The sequence below is a fragment of the Eumetopias jubatus genome, unplaced genomic scaffold (assembly GCF_037043125.1).
Source record: "Eumetopias jubatus isolate StellerSeaLion01/CBP00866 unplaced genomic scaffold, mEumJub1_p1.0 scaffold_1, whole genome shotgun sequence".
NCBI classification, from domain to species: Eukaryota; Metazoa; Chordata; class Mammalia; order Carnivora; family Otariidae; genus Eumetopias; species Eumetopias jubatus.
Genome location: NW_028274807.1, coordinates 54580502 through 54600695, shown reverse-complemented (window position 1 = coordinate 54600695; position 20194 = coordinate 54580502). Strand labels below are relative to the sequence as shown.

The 20194-nt window shown below is 40.1% G+C and overlaps 1 protein-coding gene across 1 annotated transcript in view; it reads left to right on the top strand.

Moving 5' to 3' along the window:
- MYH15 (myosin heavy chain 15) overlaps positions 1–20194 on the top strand; it is a 148120-nt gene that overhangs the window by 18626 nt on the left and 109300 nt on the right. The window contains 3 exon segments of the mRNA XM_028110549.2: positions 5707–5810; positions 7031–7169; positions 16106–16224. Coding sequence (XP_027966350.2) covers positions 5707–5810; positions 7031–7169; positions 16106–16224 — 362 coding nt within the window.

Sequence of the window (20194 nt, the reverse complement as noted above, 5' to 3'; positions counted from 1 at the left end):
GATGCGTGTGTGCAGATTGTGCCCTGCCCGACTCTAGAGAATGCTATTCAAACTGTAGACTATGTGAATAATTCTCTCTGGAGTTGGGCAGTGTACAACCTCTTCAGCTGTACATGGCAGTGTGGGAAACAGGTAATGATGGGTGATGAGGGCATAGAGGTACTAGCTACAGGACTTCGTGATTTTATTTTTTTTTAAGATTTTATTAATTTATTTGACAGAGAGAGAGCGAGAGAGAGCGAGAGAGGGAACACAAGCAGAGGGAGTAGGAGAGGAAGAAGAAGCAGGCTTCCTGCCGAGCAGGGACCCCGATGCGGGGCTCGATCCCAGGACCCCAGGATCATGACCTGAGCTGAAGGCAGACGTTTAACTGGCTGAGCCACCCAGGCATCCCAGGATTTTGTGATTTTAAGGGATTTTTTGGCCCAATGTCAGCTTTGCTCCTTTTTATAGTGAACTCAGCTGAGTCTTGGAGAACATGCAGCCATGCAGAAAGTAAAATTTAATGTCAGGAAGCCATATAAAACAAAGCCTTGAATGATAAAATACTCACTCTTAAAGGGCTCTATGACACTCCTAGAGTGGGATCTAGAAATGAACCAGTATGAAGGTTGAGACCTGCATTTTTTGAAGTTGTGAAGCAATTGACTTTTACTTTTAGCAGACTCTCGCGCCTCCTCCTCATCTTGTCCCCAGCCCTCCTGACAAACTAACCCCCCCATTTTCCACATGCCCACAGCCTGGTCAACAATCTTCTGTGTGGGCCTTATCTGGCCTAGACAGTCTCCCTGGCCCTCATAGTGGCTCCCAAAAATGCATTCACTGTTGTTTGCCTTTTTTTTTTTTTTTACATTCTCTCAGGACCATTCCTCTTGATAGAAAGGAAATTAATTAAATAAAGGAATCTCTGTTTACATGATACTCTGAGGTGACCTCAAGCCTCAGTGCAATTAAAATTCATTGCTCCTTGAAAATAAATTTTGATAAGGCCCAGTGGGGAAGATGTTTTGAGCTAAAGGCCTTTCAGAGTCCCTCAAACACTCATACATGTGGTCTGTACGTTTCTAAGAGCTACCACTTCAAATTGATTATAGCTGCTGCAGTGAATGGGTAGGCTAGTGCATCAGCCATATTGCTGGTTAGTGAGATGAAGGAGAAGCCCATTAGGTGTCCTTCATGACTTCTAGAAATGATGTGTCTGGAAGCAGGGCGGGGGGGTGGGGAGAGGAGTGCATGTGTAACATGGGGGCCCACCATGGCACCTTACTCCCGGCCCCCTCCTGAATGTTGACTCCTTCCTCCTCCTGGTCTTATAGACCTGGGACATGTGGGGCTCTTTCCATTCTATTTCCCACGGTGTTTGTCCGATTGTTGGGCCTGCTTGGATGGAAGCAAGACCCTCCTTGTGTCTGTGGCAAAGGAGGAAGAAAATTTCCATCACAGTTACAAACATGGGTTTGAGTAGGTAGGTGGCTTAGTCTAACAGAAATACTAGAAACTAGGTTCTAAGTTCAATTTATCACTAATTTGGGCCTGACCGAGTAGTGAGGCTTTCTACGTTTCTATTTTTCTGTATTCCACATACAGAAAATAATGTCAAATATAGCACCTTTGGTCTTCATAACCAGAATGGAAATGATTAAAAATGACCTAATTGACCTATTGACAAAAATGACATAAAATGAAAAGTATATGAACGGTCATAATTTAGAGTGATCTAAACGGATATTCTTGGCAAAACGATTTTAGAAGGTAGTTTGTTTTGTTTTTGTGTGTGTCTGGCTTTTTTTTGTTTGTTTTTTGTTTCGGTATGAACTGAAACATCCAGCTGAAACACCCTTTCACCCTAAAAACACAGCATTTCCTGCACTGGTTAGGTGTGTGATTCCTGTAGCCTCCTTGAGGGAAAGGACCATGTTTTTTTTTGTGTCCTTACCTCCTCCTCATAGCATACACCTATTCTAGAGAAAAAAGATTAGGTAAATACTTTGATTTGAAAGACATGGAAATGATGTCTGTATTTGAGCCGTGAAAGGACTTTTCATGGCACCCCCATGTCTAGCCTGAGGAAGGCGGTGACATTCACCGGCATAAGGAACCACAGAAGAAGCATAGCTTCGGGGCAGACATGGAAAATATCATAGATTCAGTTTTGGTAGTGTTGGATTTGAGCTACTTACAGCCATCTGCACTGACATGTCTAGTGGGAAGTTGGAGTTCTAGGGCTGGAGCTCAGAAAATAAAGATTTGAGAGTCATCAGTAAAGCCAGGAATGAGCCTTGCAGAGGAATATATAGACGTTTCCTGACCTTGAAAGTCGTGACAGTATTTGACACCACTGATTACTCCCTCCTCCTTGAGAATCTTCCCTCTTCGCTTCTAGCACAGAACCTTCCCTTGTTTCTCCCCCAAATCTCTCTTGTTTCTCCCCTAAATCTTCCCTTGTTTCTCCCCTAAATGTCCCTTGTTTCTCCCCTATTTCTCTGTGGCTCTTTCTCTTTCATCTGGCCTATAACTTTAGAGCGCCCTGGGGCTCAGTCCTTGCATTTTTAACCCGTGGTGACCTCATCTAGACTGACAGCTTTAAAGATTGTTTCCATCTGATGACTTTCACAGTTCGATCACGAGTCCAGATTCTCTCCAGGATTCCAGACTCCTAGCTAACTGACTCTTTTATATCTCAACTTGGTTTGGAGAAGAACCAAATTATATGAATGACTTACAGTGGAATTTACTTGTGACTGATTTTGTTTTTCTATGGTACCACTATATTTTGAGGATTTTGCACAGTGTAAAATGACAGAATCATAGATTGCTATGGTTTAGGCTGTATATACAGTAAAAACTATGGGTTTTAAATGTTTAAGGGAAATTCCTATGGAAAAGAAAGACATGTAGAAGAACCCTTAACAAGGTTAATGTGTATGCCCAAAGTCTTTTGCGATTTTAGTGTGTCAATTTCCTTTTAGTTTACTCAAAAATATACTTTAAAAGAAAAAAAATTCTAGATATTTGTAAGATGGAATTATACAGTATATACTCTTTTCTTGTCTGGCTTATTTCACTCAGCATCATTATTTTGAGATTCTTCCATGTTATAGCATGTATTCATTATAGCATCTCAAGTGTAATGGGCCTAAGACCTGCCCTTGAACTCCTCTGTTTCTCCCACCTTATTCTCACGTCTTTCATCTTCTTTCAAAATCCACGCGCTGAGCACTCCTTTACCATTGCTGCTCTTACTACCCTGGTCAAATACCATCATCTCTCTCCTGGATTTTTTTTAAAAGATTTTATTTATTTATTTGTCAGAGAGAGAGCACAAGCAGGGGGAACAGCAGGCAGAGGGACAAGCAGACTCTCTGCTGAGCAGGGAGCCCAATGTGGGGCTCAATCCCAGGCCCCCGGCATCATTACCTGAGCTGAAGGCAGATGCTTAACTGACTGAGCCCCCCAGGCTCCCCTCTCCTGGATTATTTAGCAGTCTTCTGCTTGATAGTCCTGCTTCCATCCTTGCTCCCTCTGTCTTTAACCCAGCAGCCACAATAAATTAAAAAAAAAAAAAATCAGATGATGTCATTCCTCTGCTCAAAAACCTCCAGTGGCTTTCTACCTCACATAGAGCATAAATGCCCAAATCCTCACCCTGGCCTGTGAGGAGTTATGATCTGTCCTCATGATTGCCTCTCTGACCTCATAACTGACTACTTCCCACTTCTTTAATTTGCCCCTTCCTGACCCACCTTTAGCCACTCAAAATGCCAGGCAAATTTCTACCTCAAGGCCTTTGCATTTGCTCTTCTCTGTCTGGAACATTCTTCCCCCGCTTACTTTCTCCCTCAACTCTTGCTGGTCTTTATTGAAATGTCACCTTGTGGAGGCCTTCCCAGACCACTCTTGAAAACTGTAGCTTTGTATTTTTAAGATTTTATTTTTAGGTAAACTCTACACCCAACGTGGGGCTCGAACTCACAACCCGGAGATCAAGAGCTGAATGCACCACTGACTGAGCCAGCCAGGCACCCCTGTGTTGCCGATACATTTTACCCCCTTTCCCTGCTATTTTTCTCCATGGCACTTATTACCATTGTACATTTCATGTATTTTTATACATTTTACTTATTTTTAAAATTTCTGTCTCTCCCATTAGAATAGAAGCTTCATGGGGGCAGGATATGCTTTTTCCCCCCAGTGATATATCTCTAAAACTTACAATAATGCCTGGCACATCATTTGAATTCAACAAATTTTTCTTGATAGAAAGTGAGGCATGAGAAAGAACATAAAGAGAGTCTTGGGAAGTATGAACATTTCAGGGACATTTGAATCAATCATTCAAGTAAGGATTTAAGGATCATATTTCTATTAAATATATATTAAATATATATACTGTATATCTAGTACTTGCCTACAGCTTGATCACCTTTGGGCTGGCCCAATTTCTTTTTACTTTTTAACTTTTATAAAATAGCCTCATTGAAGTGTTGTCGACATAAATGTAAACGCTGACATGTATATATGCCTGAGACTGTCACCGTCATCAAGATAATACACGTATCTGCTCAAAAGTTTTCTCATGATCTTTTGTAACTGCCCCCTCTGTCCTTTCTTACTCCTCTGAGTCTTCCCCTCCCCACCTTGGCAAGACCCTTGGCAACCACTAATATTCTTCCTGTCACTATAGATTAGATTGCATTTTCTTGAATTTTATAAGTTGGAATCACACAGTATATACTGTTTGGTGTTTTTTTTGTTTTGTTTTTTTTTTGGTCTGGCGTATTTCACTCAGCATCATTATTTTGAGATTCTTCCATGCTGTAGCATATATTCATAATTCTGTCATTCGTTTGTTGACGAATAATCTGTCGTACGGACACACAGGACTTTGTTAACTCTTGATGGACACTTGGGTTGTTTCTAAACGAAGCTGCCGTGAACATTCGAAAAGTGCAATTTGTTTCTGAGATTTGGGGTTGAGGATAGCAGCTTCATTTCACTAAGTGATAAATACAAAAATCAGATCAGCTCCAAGAAACTTCGTCGGGAGCAAGTGTGAGGCATTAAGCGGTTAATGTGATTTGGCCAAGCCCGTTGCTGATGTGCTGCTGACAGCCTGCTTAGCTTCCGCCTGCATTATGTTTCCTGACTAAGTGAATCATGTCAGGAGTCTTAGACACATCAGAGGTGCAGTGCTGAACACGGACGTTGATTTATGGATTCCTTGAAAGACAGCCTCAGCCTCCTAATAGGGAGGATGTGATATGACAGGATACATTGCTAATGTTCCCAGGGCACTGAACCCCAGGGTCTGCCCACTTCCTAGCCTTTGAAACTCAGTCCTGTTATAATTTTACAAAATATTTTTTGTCCTCTGCCCTCAACCGTGTATCTAGGCCAAATTCCTGTTTTCAAAGTTTTGCCAACACGCATTGTCTGTTTTTTTCACACCAATTCAAGCTGCTGCAATTGAATCTGCGTTTGGATTTGGTCTGCCTGGTCTTCTCTTGGGAGACATTAACACATGACTGACAAGTTAATAGAGGGCAAAATTTGATTGCAGTGGGTTAGCTGTAGAATATGGATTTTATTTTGGCTTGTTTACAAGTGTGCTATCAGCTGTAAGAGTAAACTGTGAATATCGGTCAATTATTTTCTAAAGCCTTGTGGATTTCTTTAACCATTTAACTGATGGTTTTCCCACTGCAGACATGCTCCTGGTGTCTGAAAATCCCTCTGACTTTCCCTTTTGCTCTCATGGAGTAGTTGCTCTGGACAGCCGGGATGATGCTGAAGAATTGCTGACCCCTGATGTAAGGCTCGTTAATTATTAACACCAAGTTTGGTAATGACAATGAGAAATGAAAGCATTTCAGATCCTTCTTCTAAAGGGTCCTAGAGAAGTCACTTTCCTACCTTTAGGGGTGGAGGGTGCAAGGAGTCCCTCTAAGTCTGGTCTGTTCAAAGTTGACTTACCTACTGCAAAAGTGCACATGGTAAGTTTGGAATGTGTGGAAAGATAGGAAGACTTTTCAACTCGATGGCAACCACTGTTTTGTTTGGTATCGGTCTTTATAAGTCTTTCTTCTTTTTTTTTTTTCTATTTGGGGTTTTTATAGTTGGTTTGGTGTTTTTTTTTTTTAATAAAAGAGCATAATCACACTGCATATACTGTTCAGTGTACAGTTTGCTTTTTTGATTGCTCCTGTAATATAAGCATTTTCAGTGTTCTTACAAACTCTTCATAAACATTTAAATGAATACTTAATATTTCACCAGACATTTGTCCTGTAGTGTAGTTAGCCATTCTCCTATTGTTAGACTCAAAGATTTTCTGTTTTGTTTTCTACTGCGGTAAATATCTTTGTAGGTAAATGCTTTTTCTGTATATTAGATTCACCTTATGCTACATTCCCCAAAGTGAAATTACTAGGCAAGGATTATGAATTTTTTATAGTCTCTTGATACATATGCTAAATTAACCACTAGAAAGATCGTACAGATTTCTACCCTCTGGGAGTGTGTGAGAACACACATCTCATCACGTGCAGCCGCTTCTTAGGGTGCGGTTCTCCGGTGCTGTGGTTTTCTCTTTTCTGAAACACTTCCCTTTGAATAAAGTTGGGGGGATATAGGGGAGCCCCCAAAATAAGCAACCCATCAGATATTGGTGCTACTTTCTGCCATAACGATGGAAGGCAAAATAATTTACCTCATAGAGCCAGCTAATGATCAATGGCTGGAAGGGAGAGGAGGGGAGCAGGGCATCGAAGGAAAGTCCTAAAACTTCTGGAAGTTAAACAAGCCTTCCTAATTCTCTTTTAAGGGATAGGCAGACTGTGGGTGACCAAGTGCCAACAGGGCTGATCCGCACTGCTTTGAACAGAGCTGTCACACCTCGGGCTGTGGCGATCTGTTTCATTCCCTTTGACAGCCCGTGGAGTGTAGGGAGGTGTGACACGCAGCGGGGGTGAGGGGCTTACTGCAGCCATTAGGCAAATGAAGATATGGCCATCTGTTTCTCTTTTTACAGCAGGCCATGGACATCTTGGGCTTTCTTCCTGAGGAGAAGCGTGGATCCTATAAACTCATTGGAGCCATCATGCACTTTGGAAACATGAAATTTAAACAGAAACCCAGAGAAGAACAAGTGGAGGCAGATGGCACAGAAAGTAAGAATTACTTTGAGGCCATGGCACATACTCTCTTCAGTTCCCCGACCCCAGGCCTGCTCCCTTTTCCTGGCAGTTACCTCGCCTCTCGGTTTTTGAAAATGTTGAAACTGATCAGCAATCTCCCTTGATTGCTGCTCCTCAAAATTATTCTCTTAACTACCCTTCTGATGTATAATTCTTGTATCTCAGAATGAGAAGCAGTCCTTAATTATTGCCAGAAAATTTGCTAAACGTGGGTAATAGAGGCTTGACAAGGAGAGAGCCCTGCTGTCAGCACATAGCCCGCTGAGAAAAACAGAGACAGGAGCAAATTACCAGAAGATGTATTAAGTGACATAATGGAGGTGTGGACAAAGATCGTTAGAATTCCCGAGGTAGAGTTTCCATTGGGTTGAGACCGCAATGGCTTCATCTCCCTTTGTTTTTCATTCACATGAAAAAAATCTGTAGTCTTGCCTGTTTACCAAAAAGATCTGAGGCGTCTTACATTGAATGATCTGTCTAGAATGAACATTAAAATAGAAAATCACAATTAGGAAAAGAAGAAAGCATAGTTATTGTAATTATTTCATTTAATATTAAACTTCCTGGCTACTAAAACACAAAGGAGAAAACCCATTCATTCAAGTCTTTCAATAAATATATTTTTTTAAATTTTATATTTTCAGTTGTGGTAAAACATACATAATATAAAGTTTACCATTTTAACTGCTTTTAAGTGTATAGTTCAGTGATATTAAGTACATTCACAGTGTCCTGCAACCATCACCAGTATCCATCTCCAGAACTTTTTCATCATCCTAAACAGAAACTCTGTACCTATTAATAACTCCCTATTACCCCCCTTTTCTTAACCCCTCTCAACCATTATTCTGCTTTCTGTCTCTACGAATTTGCCTACTCTAGGTATCTCATGTAAGCGGGATCCTACAGTATTTGTCTTTCTATGTCTGGCTTATTTCACTTAGCCTAATGTCTTCAAGATTCATCCATGTTATAGTGTGTGTCAGAATTTCATTCCTTTCTAAAGCTGAATAATATTTCATTGTATGTATATTTCACATTTTGTTCCATTTATTCATGTATGGACATTTGAGTTGCTTCTACCTTTCACTACTGTGATTAATACTGTTGTGAACATTGGTGTTTAGCCCAGAGAGGGACTTGCTGGATTAAATGGTAATTCTATGTTAAAGTTTTTTGAGGAACCATACCATACTCTTTTCCATAGTGGCTGCATCATTTTACATTCCCACCAGTGATGCCATAATGTTATCAATTTCTCCACGTATTTGTCAACATTTATCATTTCTTATTAAAATTTTTTTTTAATAGTAGCCATCCTAATGGGTATAAGGTAGCCCCTGCTACCAACTCTTCATTTCTCAGTCTTTAGTAAATGTCAGCTGGATTCTCAGTTGCCCTGACTCTTAGCATCATCCTAAACTCCTTTGTCTCTGCCTTGTTGTGGCTACCTTTAAATATATATGAAACTCATCACGGGCGCCTGGGTGGCTCAGTCGTTAAGCAGCTACCTTCGGCTCAGGCCATGATCCCAGAGTCCTGGGATCGAGTCCCACATCGAGCTCCCTGCTCAGCGGGAAGCCTTCTCCCTCTCCCACTCCCCCTGCTTGTGTTCCTGCTCTCGTTGTCTCTGTCTCTGTCAAATAAATAAATAAAATCTTTAAAAAACAAACAAACAAAAACTCATCACTACTTACCATGATCATGTCCAGTGCTACCATAGCCTGAGCCATTGTTTCTTACCAGATTATTACAATAGCTTCTTTATTGGTCTCCCTGTCTTCACCCTTGTCTCATTACTGATAGTTCTGCACAGAACAGCCAGTGGTGATCCTTTCATGCTGTAAGTCAGTTCACGTCTTCTCTTCATTCTAGACTCATCAATAGCTCCCATCTTACTTAAACCCTAAGTCCTTTTTTTAAAAAAAAGATTTATTTATTTATTTGAGAGAGAGAGAGTGTGTGTGTGTGTGCACACAGAGGGGGAGGGAGAGAGAGAATCCCCAAGCAGACTCCATGCTGAGCGCAGAGCCCAAAGAGGGGCTCAATCCCAGGACCCTGAGATCATAACTTGAGCTGGAACCAAGAGTCGGACACTCAACCGACTGAGTCACCCAGGCACCTCCTAAACTGCAAGTTCTCATCATAGCCTCCTTGTCCTCTGTGATATTTCTAAATCTCTCTAATCCCATCTTCTGTGATATTGTGATTTATAATAAAAGAAATTATATTTGATCTTTGGTCCAGTTTTTGATACAGAGTTCTTAAAACACTTGGAATTTTTCTAAGTGGTGAGAGCAATACAGGTGATTTGGTTATGTTAATGAGGTGACTTTTGGACTGTAGCTAAGGATGGCAGCTGGTCAGTCAGTATAGGAACTAACTGTGTGGTTAGACAGATGGAACTTTCAGTCCCACCTCCAACGGGGGAGAAGAGAGGGCTCAGGATCGATTTCTATCACCAATGGCCAATGATTTAACCAGTCATGTCCTTGAAATGAAGTCTCTATAAAAACCCAAAAGGACAGGTTTGGAGAGCTTCCAGGTTGGTGAACTCATGAAGATTTGGGGAGGAAACTGTACTCTGCACTCTTTTCCTGTACTTTGCCCTCTGCCTTCTATTCCATCTGGTTGTTCCTATGTTATATCTTTTTATAATAAATTGTTCCTATGGTAAGTAAAATGTTCCTCTGAGTTCTGTGAGTCCCTAGCAAATTAATTGAACCCAAGGAGAGGGGCACTGGAGCCATGAATCTATAGCCTGTGAGTCAATAGCCCAGGAGACAACCTGGACTTGCAACTAACATCTGAAGTGGGGGAGTAACAATCTTGTAGAACTGAACACTTAACCCATGGAACCTGATGCTGTCTTTGGACAGAATTGAGTTGAATTATAGGATACCTAACTGGTGTTGCAGAATTGCTTGGTGTGGAATCACCCACCCACCCCCACCGACCCCTATCCTCAGAATAGGGTACAGAAGCTTCACCTACCCTTTCTCCTTCTCTCATCCCCTTCTCTCAGCCCCACTAATCTCTCCGCTCTTTTTAGAGCATGTGAGCACTCCTGTTTCAGGACTTTCTCACTGACTGCTCTGTCTTTCTGGAGCTCTTTTTTCCTAGGCATCTCCATGGCTTACTTCCTCCCTTTATTAAGGTGTCCTCTTAAATTTTACCTTATCAGAAAAGCCTTCCCTGACCACTCCCACTACCTTCCTATCGCTCTCTATCCGCTTATCCTGAATACTTTTTCTTTGTGTTGTTCATACAGCTTTTTTTTTTTTCTTAACTGACCATCCTACACCTCAATCCCTATCAGATGTAAACTCCTTAAGAGCAAGAACTTAATTTGGTGTGTTCAGTGCTGTGTTTCTAGGTTTTAAAACAGTGCCTGGCGCCTGGTAGTAGATAATCATTTCTTAAAAGAATCCTACTTACTTAGGGACAATCACTGTTAATGCCACAGGACCTATCTTTCATGTGTTTTTATAGTTGAATATGCACAGGGAACTTTTTAAAATATATATGTTCATACTCTTCAGGTTCCATACTAGAGTTTTTCACTAAATTATATGTGAACATCTTCCTTCTTTTCTGCAATATCTTTTTAGATGGCTACAAAATGTCCCATTGTATGGATAATTAGTTTAAATATCTCTTATTGAATATTGAATTTATTTCATCATGAACAAATTTTTGGTGAACATCCTTACAGATTCAAAGATATATATAAAATTTTCTTAGAATAAACTTCTAAGAGTAAATTTTTTTCTCAAGCTGCCCTATGTTATGTGTTATAATATATGGGAATATGTTATATTCCCATCACCAGCATCTGAGAGTAACTTTTTCACTACGTTCACTAATATTAAGTTATTTTTCTATTGTCAAGTAGCCAGCTTTTGTTTTATTATATTTTCTCAAGCTGCCCTATGTTATATGTTATAATATATGGGAATATGTTATATTCCCATCACCAGCATCTGAGAGTAACTTTTTCACTACGTTCACTAATATTAAGTTATTTTTCTATTGTCAAGTAGCCAGCTTTTGTTTTATACTTAAATATTAATAAAGTTAATTTTTATGTTACCTATTTGCGTTGTTTTGTTTTCGGATTTTTGTTTCCATCCTTGGCCTACTTTTAAAATTGAAAACATTTTTGTTTGGAACAACTGACATTTTCTTACTGATTTCTAAGGGCTGTTAACATATTAAGCTTTGGTGATTTTTCTCCCCAGTTAGCCATGGAAGGAGGATTGAAGGAGCTGGACAGATGGAGAAGAGGGTGGAAAGGGAGAAGGCACCCAAACCGAAGGGGGCATTCTTGCCTTTGCTTCTTTCTTGAGTGCCAACCCCACATTTCTTTCTACTGCATAATCTCCTGGTATCCTAAACTGCATGGCTAAAATGAATACCCTCTTCTCCTCCCATGTGATGTCTTCCTGTTGACTTCTCTGTTTGTATTCACGATGCTGCTCCTTCCTCTACTTCTCAGGGCAGAACCCTCTTGGTCATTTTTCTGTCTTTTCCCATTTCTTATTACCAGTTTAGACCATCAGCGCCTTGCATGTTGGCATCTTGCAGTGGGTTCACTTTCTCTCTACTCTTCCCGCTCTGATCTGCCTTGCACACGTGCACAAAATTAATCATTGTGAAGCCTGATTCTATACCATTTCTTTACTAAAAGTCCCTTAATGTTTCCCCATTATTCAAAGATCACCTTGTAGTGATTGGCGTCAGAAGTCTTCTGTGACCAGAAATCGCTCGCTTTTCTCAGTTTATTGCTCACCCCCTGACTTCATGGTCCAGTCTTTGACCATACCAGCTCTCTCCTACTGCAATGCCTGTAAGTCATGCTGTTCTGTCTCAGAAATTCTTGTTCTTCTTGTATTTGCCTATCAAAACCCTTCTCATCTTTCAAGGCTCAGATCAAATACTATATCTTTATTGAAATATTCCCTGGTCAGGCAGTCCAGAAGGGATCTCTCCTTCTTTCATACTTTCATAATAATTGATTTCTTTGTCTCTGATAAGCAGTTGTTTTACTGACTTGTTATTTTTTTTCTGTTTTATTTAGTCTCATGGATTATAAACTCCTTGATGTCAAATTTCTTGTCTTGTTTATCTCTCTTGCTACAGGATCTAGCACTTAGGCCTTTCACTTGCACACAGCAAGTGATCAGTAAACTTTGTTTAATAAATTAGGGAAGTGTGAACAGCTCAGAAACAATATTAGAACTCTACATAAAAGGTAACAGTTGAATGTCATTCTTTTAACCCCTCTTCCACATTAGCCAGGTTGTGGATTGACAAAACTGGATTCTGTTCCTTTCTTTATATCTGATTGTTTACATATGGGATTGAACTAGGATGAAATTATAAGGTTGGAGAAAATTGCCTTTTGTTTTCCTCTACCGCCTTACTTGTTTTCAGGTAAAGTCAGACTTCATTCTATCTTCTTGACTTAAAAAGCACTTACTAGGGGAGCCTGGGTGGCTCAGTCAGTTAAGCGTCCAGCTCTTGGTTTTGGCTCAGGTCATGATCTCAGGGTCCTGGGATCGAGCCTTGTATTAGGCTCCATGCTCAGCGCAGTGTCTGCTTGAGATTCTTTCCCCCTCCCCCTTCCTCTCCCTCCCCCTCCTCTCCTGCCCCTGCTTATGTGTGTTCTCTCTCTCTCTCTCTCTCTTAAATAAATAAACTAACAAAATCTTTAAAAAAAAATGTATTTATTAGACCTGGCTACCATTCTCTAGAGAGTAGCTCTCAAACTCTGTTTAACATTGGACCCACCCAAGGAGCTTGAAATTTCTGGAGCTCAGGCCTCACCCAGACCAATCTGTGTAGGTACAGGCATCATTGTCTGTTTTGACATCTTGCCAGGTGACCCCAATGTGCACCTAAGTCTGAGGACCACTATAATATGGACTCTGTTCTCAAATCTTCATGTATGTCAGAATCACCTGGGGAATATGATAAAATAGGCCCAGATCCTAACCACCTTCAGCAAGCCGAGTCCTTTGGGCCTTTATGAGCTCTCCAGGCTATTCTGATCCACGCCAGTGTTTGAGAACACCTGGTCTTGCTAAACTATCAGACAGCCTAATGAAAATCCACGGGTTTATTCACAAGGTCCTAGGGCGTGATGGTGGGAATTTCATAAAGCCTCTTTTGAGAACACATCAGGTCATACGATGAAAATGTGTTTACAGACCTTGCTGTGTTCATAATAAACATTTCCTGAATGTCAGATGGATATTTATTCATAGACGTAAACTATTTTCACCTTGGTTGTGAAACTTGGTGCAAATGAAGTAATTTATTTTTTAGAACAAGATGACTATTGTTTTCTGTCTAAACAAAACAAAACACAACAAGAAACCGGAGAATGTGTAATGATCTGTAGGATAAATGCAAAGTATAATACTTCTCTGTAGATACTTGGCTGTCTCTGGAGTGGGTGGGAAATAATTCTGTAATGTTGGATGCTATTTCTGTTAGAGCCTAAGGTGGGATATTGTACAGAGAATTTGGGTTTCCTTTGTTCATGGATAAAAATAGACTTAAAGGACTGTCCTTAACACTGGAAAAAGGAGGCATGAGTTTGTGGCTATTATTACCTGTATTGTCCATCTGAATGCTTCCAAAGCTCAGAAAACTGAACTCCTGTCTTTTTTTTCCTGAACAGATACTGTGGAATTGTTCATTTTTCACATTGTTGGTTAGTATTCATTTCCACTCAGATTGATCAGGCACATTACATTTCTCTCTTTCTTTTAGATATTTTCATTCTAGCTTATGTGCTCTTTAAAGTCCCTTCCAGTGCAAAAAGGCCATGATTCTGATCCACTGGATTCTCCACTTGAAATAATCATGCTTTTGTCTCCAAATATGGCACTCTTAGCACGGATATCTCAGCATAGGATGAACACGTCTGCTCTACTTTTGGTTTTTCCATTTGTTTTCCCAAATAGGCTTTGCGTTTTGAAAGGTTTCATAGCAACTGAGTACCTGGGCCATTATCACTGACATAGAGTAGGTGTGTAGCTTGTAGAAATGTGTGTATAATATGTATTGATTTTAGTTAACAAGCAAATAAACATTTCAAGCTTTTTAAGCCTTTGTGAAAATTTCAAAGGCCCACAAAAGGAAATGGATATAGATAATAGAAATGACATATTAGCTGTCTAATTGTTTTTTGTTTTTATCTTATTCCCTGTCTGTTATTGCTCAGGAAATCTTGTACTTTTTAGTGAAGTAAGGAATGACTGCATTTCCTTCTATTGTAAGACATTATTTTACAAAGTGACTATATCAGATATGCTAGCATATATCAGCATTCATCAAAAAATGTAGGATGCGTTTCAGATGAATGAAATATTCCTTTTATTTGATAGCTGAAGAAATCTACAATTGGAAATGTGCTTATAACTTTTTCCTGTGGTTTTTCTCTTGTACTATTGTCATTTTTAAAAACACATGATGTGATACATGCTTATTTACTCTTTCTGATAACACTCATTCTTCCCCCACTTTCCTTAGCAAATGGAGGCACTGTTTTAGAATAATGCCATCGTGTGGGTTGTAAGTATTCCTGTTGGGCAGCAGAGGGCACTATGGAGCAAACAGAGACCTCACAGGAAAAGAAAGGTTTTTGATAAATACAAGTGTCCTGGCTTATGTTGATTATTGGTGGTTGTCTTGAATTATCAAATTACATGGCCCAAGTCTCCATTTCATTGAAAGAATCTACAGTACATATGTGGAAGGGAAAAATAGGCAAGAAATAAGGATGAGATTTTCCATGTCTGTAAGATAAATATTTCTTCTCAGAAGAGGGCCAGTATCAAGAAGTAGATTCTTTTTGTAACTGAGGTATAATTCACATGCCATGAAACTGACCGTTTTAAAGTATACAGCTCAGTGAGTTTTAACATATTCACAATATTGTGTAACCATTACCACTATCTAATTCCAGAACATCCCATTACTTCAAAAAGAATCCTATTTTACACTTGAAACCAGTATTATGCTGTATCTTAACTAACTGGAATTTAAATAAAAACTTGAGGGGGAAAAAAAAACACAAAAAGAATCCTGTACCCACTAGTAGTTACTCGCCATTCCCTTCTCTCCCTAGCAACCACAGGGGCTACTTAATATTCTTTGGAATTGTCTATTCTGGACAGTTCATATAATTGGAATCACACAATGTGTGGCCTTTTGTTTCTGGCTTCTTTCACTTAGCATAACATTTTCAAGTTAGATCCATGTTGTAGCATGCATCAATACTTCATTCCTTCTTTATGGCTGAAAAAGTTTCCGTTGTATCTATATACTGCATTTTGTTTATCCATTCATCAGTTGATGGATGTTTTGGTATTTTCCACTTTTGACTGTTATGAATAATGTTACTAGAAATATTTGTGTGCAACTTTTTCTGTGAACATATGTTTTCACTTCTATTAGGTTCTATACCCGGCAGTAGAATTTCTGATTCCCAGAGTAACTCTAACTTTTCAGTAGCTGCCAAACTGTTGTCCACAGTGGCTATACCATGCTACGTTCCAACCAACAATGTGTGGCGATTTCAATTTCTCCACACCTTCACCAATACTTGTTATTGTCTGTCTTTTTGATTATAGCAAGTCTAGTGAGTGTGAAGTGGCATTTCATTGTGGTTTGATTTGCATTTCCAAGAACTAAAGTCTTATAAACATTTAAGATTCAGACATTTTATTTCAAAACTACAGTCTTCCCTGCTACATCTGTCTAAACACACCCTCCTCTCGTTCCCTGGGGAATCTGTTTGGCTATAATGGAATGAATCTTAACAGTGTTTCCTTTTCCTTCTCCCACCTTCCCTCCCCTCCTTTCCCTCCTTGCCTTCCTTCCTTTCTTCTGACCAGGTGCTGACAAAGCCGCTTTCCTCATGGGCATTAATTCCTCTGAGTTGGTGAAGGGCTTGATCCACCCCAGAATCAAAGTTGGCAATGAATATATTACTAGAGGTCAAAATGTAGAATAGGTAGGGTGATATTTCCAGAGCATTATGACTCTATGATCTTGTAATAAATGTATACATATTGTACTTGTTATTTTTCAGCTTCTGATGATGTCTGCAACAAGAGCTTCTATAAAAAAGCAAGTAAGAGCTCTTGTGATGAGTGTTTGGAATGTTTTCCCTTGTGATGCATACCGCGGTAAATGCTCTTGTGTTAAGAATCTTTCCAGATTCTTTTTTAAAAATTTTTTATTGTTATGTTAATCACCATACATTACATCATTAGTTTTTGATGTAGTGTTCCATGATTCATTGTTTGTGCATAACACCCGGTTCTCCACGCAGAACGTGCCCTCTTTAATACCCATCACCAGGCTAACCCATCCCCGCACCCCCTCCCCTCTAGAAACCTCAGTTTGTTTTTCAGAGTCTATCGTCTCTCATGATTCTTAATATACTGTTTGATACTTTTCCCGTAGGTAACAAGTCTCTTTGCAGATGGAGGCAAGCCTTTTACTTGTGACCAACATCTTTGTTGTCCAACTAAGAAGCTTTCAAAGCTATTAGTTCTGACGTGAATAAAATTGGCATCCCCCGCCTGTTTGGAATATTGACTTTCTAGAGTAAGAGGCACAGTAGTTGAGATAGGGTTTTAAAATATAGGCTCAAGTTAGTATTTGAAGGAGGGATGTTGAGAGCAGAAATGAGAGATGGAAGGTCATGTGGGTTTTGTGCAGCATCCAGGAGAATTGTTTTAATGATAAAATAACAAGTGCTCCGAGGACCGCTGATCCTGAGGCTTGGTCAGAATGCAGTAAATGTTCCCAGGGCTGCCGGGTAATGAGACCATCTAAGTATGCTAGTGCATTTCAAAATAATAATTTACACCTTTAATGCATACGAGTCAGTATGTGATAGCCATGCTGCAGTAACACATACACACTGAAATCTCAGCTGACAGGAAACTAAATATTTCTTTCTTACATCAAGTCCAATACAGATTGGACCACCTTCTTTCATACTGTAGTTTGGCCGCCTATAACACGTGGCCTCCAAAGATGCTGTACATGGTGAACAGATCATTTGTAGAAAAAGTACACCCACCTTAACAGCTTGGGGCTAGAAGTGATGTCATTTTCACTAATATTCTATTGGTGAAAATTAGTCTAATTACCCCCTTAGCTACAGGGGGGCTGAGAAATGGAAATTCCACCTCTTTGCTGGGTGCTTTTCCAGAAATCCCTTTCTGGAAAGAGGGAATGGTACGATCACATAGAGTACGCATAAAGCATTCACAGGCATTGTCTCCTTCTGTTCTTACAACAATACTCGGAGGTAAAGATAGCAGGCATACTGACGTTTTCCCAGTTGGGGAATCTAAGGGTTAGGGAACATAAGTAACACTGCAAAGGGCACCTGAATATCAGCTGACATTCAGGTGACATTGAGATTGTCTTACTCTACATACGTCTTAAATCTGAAAATGCGATAGACAAATGTACAAATCTGTGATAGAAGACAGTTATTTTGATGACAATAAACTCTACTTCTTTTTGGTATATTAAAGCATCTGGTGTGACTATGTTATTTAAAACATTTCAGCGATTTCCTAGTTTAACTTACTCCATCAATCAATAACTCTACCTCTATCATAATACTAGACTGAACCCATCAGTTTCTATTTTTGCTCTCCCTCCTCAGTGGACCTCCTTGAGGCTATGGACTGTGATCAGTTCATTTTGGTACCCTTGGCCTCTAGCAAGTGCCCTGCAAGTAGTAGGTGCTCCATAGACGTTAAGATAAACTAAATATTGAGCTGAATTTGAACCGTGATCAGCAGGACAAGTAGTTGAGCTATTGCTTATAGTGAGGTTAGGGGTGTTGGCAGTTTCTTGCTTTTTAACACATTAGCCATGACATGCATGCATGACATGCTATGATTATAGAACAGGGACTTGCTCTGTGTAAAACTAATGAGCCCAGAGGAGGACTAAAATCAAACCTTCGCCTCTTTAATAGTGTGTTCTCAGGAACTGAGTTACCACCAGCCTTTACTATAATAGAACCAGTGAAGCAAACTAATGTATTATTATCCAACATTAAAAGAAAAAAAAAATCCTCATCTTCCATCCTCTCTGTCTCCAGCTCCTGGAGACAGAGTAAGAAAGCACACTGTAAGGCTTTTCTTTTCTTAGGAATTTTACTGACTTTATAGAGACAATTGCCACTGCTAAGAATAGAGATGTATATGCTCTGTTGATGACAATTGCAAAAGATGGCAAAAATTCTTGCAGTGTTAACACTTACAGAATTTGGTCCCAGCTCGAATGCTGACTAACTCTGGGACCTTGGTCAAATATCTTCACCTCTCTGAGCACCCAGCAAAGAGGTGGAATTCCTCTGTGTCTCAGTGGAGGGGTGACTGGAATCTAAATAGGACGATCCTTCAGATGTGAGTGTGTCCTGCACATTGTAGGGGTTTTGCGTTCTTGCTCCCATGTGCTCACTGCCCATAGCACTCAGTCAAGATGACAGTTGGAAGAACGCCTTCCCTATTTTCAAATGCACTCCTCCTTTAGGGGCAGGTCCCCTCCGCAGTTGAGAGGCACTACATGTCATTATCAAGAACTAATGTCCTTCACGTCCAGTATTTTAGGATTCCATGAGAGTCCTAACTATGCCTGTTAGAAATAAGTTGTTTTAATTTTAAAAGATTAAAAATGATTAAAAAAATCATAATAGTAACCACTGAGCATATGCTAAGTGCTTTGTGTAGATGTCTCATTCAATTGGACAACAAGCCTACAAAATTTATCTTTTTTGGGGGGGGACAGAGAGAGTGTGGGAGGAGGGGGAGGGGCAGAGGGAGAGGGAGAGAGACTCTCAAGCAGATTCCAAGCCCAGTACGGAGCCTGAGGCAGGGCTTGATCTCACGACTTTGAGATCATGACCTGAGCTGAAATCAAGAGTTGGGCACTTAATTGACTGCGCCACCCAGGCACCCCTACAAAATTGATCTTATTTATATTTCCATTTTATAGTTAAAGACGGTAAACTTTACAAAGATTAACTGCTCAAGGTAGCATAGGAAATATTGGAGGGAAGTTGGGGAAGTAAGAAAAGCAGAAAGGGGATAGGAGAGCAGGAACTAACATGCGTTGAGTACCAAGTGCCAAACGTTGTGTTACATATATTTACATCCTCTGTCTCATTGACTCCCTCCCTATGACCTTGGCAGATGCATATTTTAATGTTATTTTACAGATGAGAAAGGCAGGGGTCCAAGTGGTTACAAATATAACTCCATTTCTGTTTGGTGGTTGTTTTTGTTCTATTGTGTGCTATTGCTCTCCAGTGATCAGGTTTCTGTGAGGTTATTTGAAAAAGAGCTAAGGAATGAGTCCGTGTAGTCCCTGAAAAGTGGAAGTGTAGGTCTAGCTGCCTAAGTCTTCCTTCATTGGATAGAAAATGATGAAAATGATTCATTAGTAAGCCGTATGTTGGTTTATTGGTTTCAGTCAGCAGACGCCGTACCATCTATATCTTCCTCTGACTACATCTTCAGGCTTCTTCCTGTTTCTTCACTACTCTCCACCCCTGACCAGTTTCCCTCCCACCCCCACTTCCGAATATTTATGGAATTAAAAGGGGGTAAGCAAGTTCGTCCTGTTCTTTTTCAAGTTTCAAAGTGACTGCTGTAGACAGAGAGTGATTTCCTCAGGGCTCCAGAGGATAAAAATCATTCTATGTGCTTTATTTGTGTGGGTGTGCTCTTGACGTCCATAGTAAAAAACTGTAACGCCATCCGGCTTATGGATTACTGTGGCAATGACTCAAGATAACTGATCAGAGAGTGGGTGACTCATACCTAAATCACCACCAGACACCAACTGGCTCCTCTGTGTGCTTTCTCCTGGGCAGCTGAAGGATGGATGGGATAGGCTGATTTTTAAATGTTAAGTGGTTGGAGCACATTCTGCTTCCAGGCTTGGAG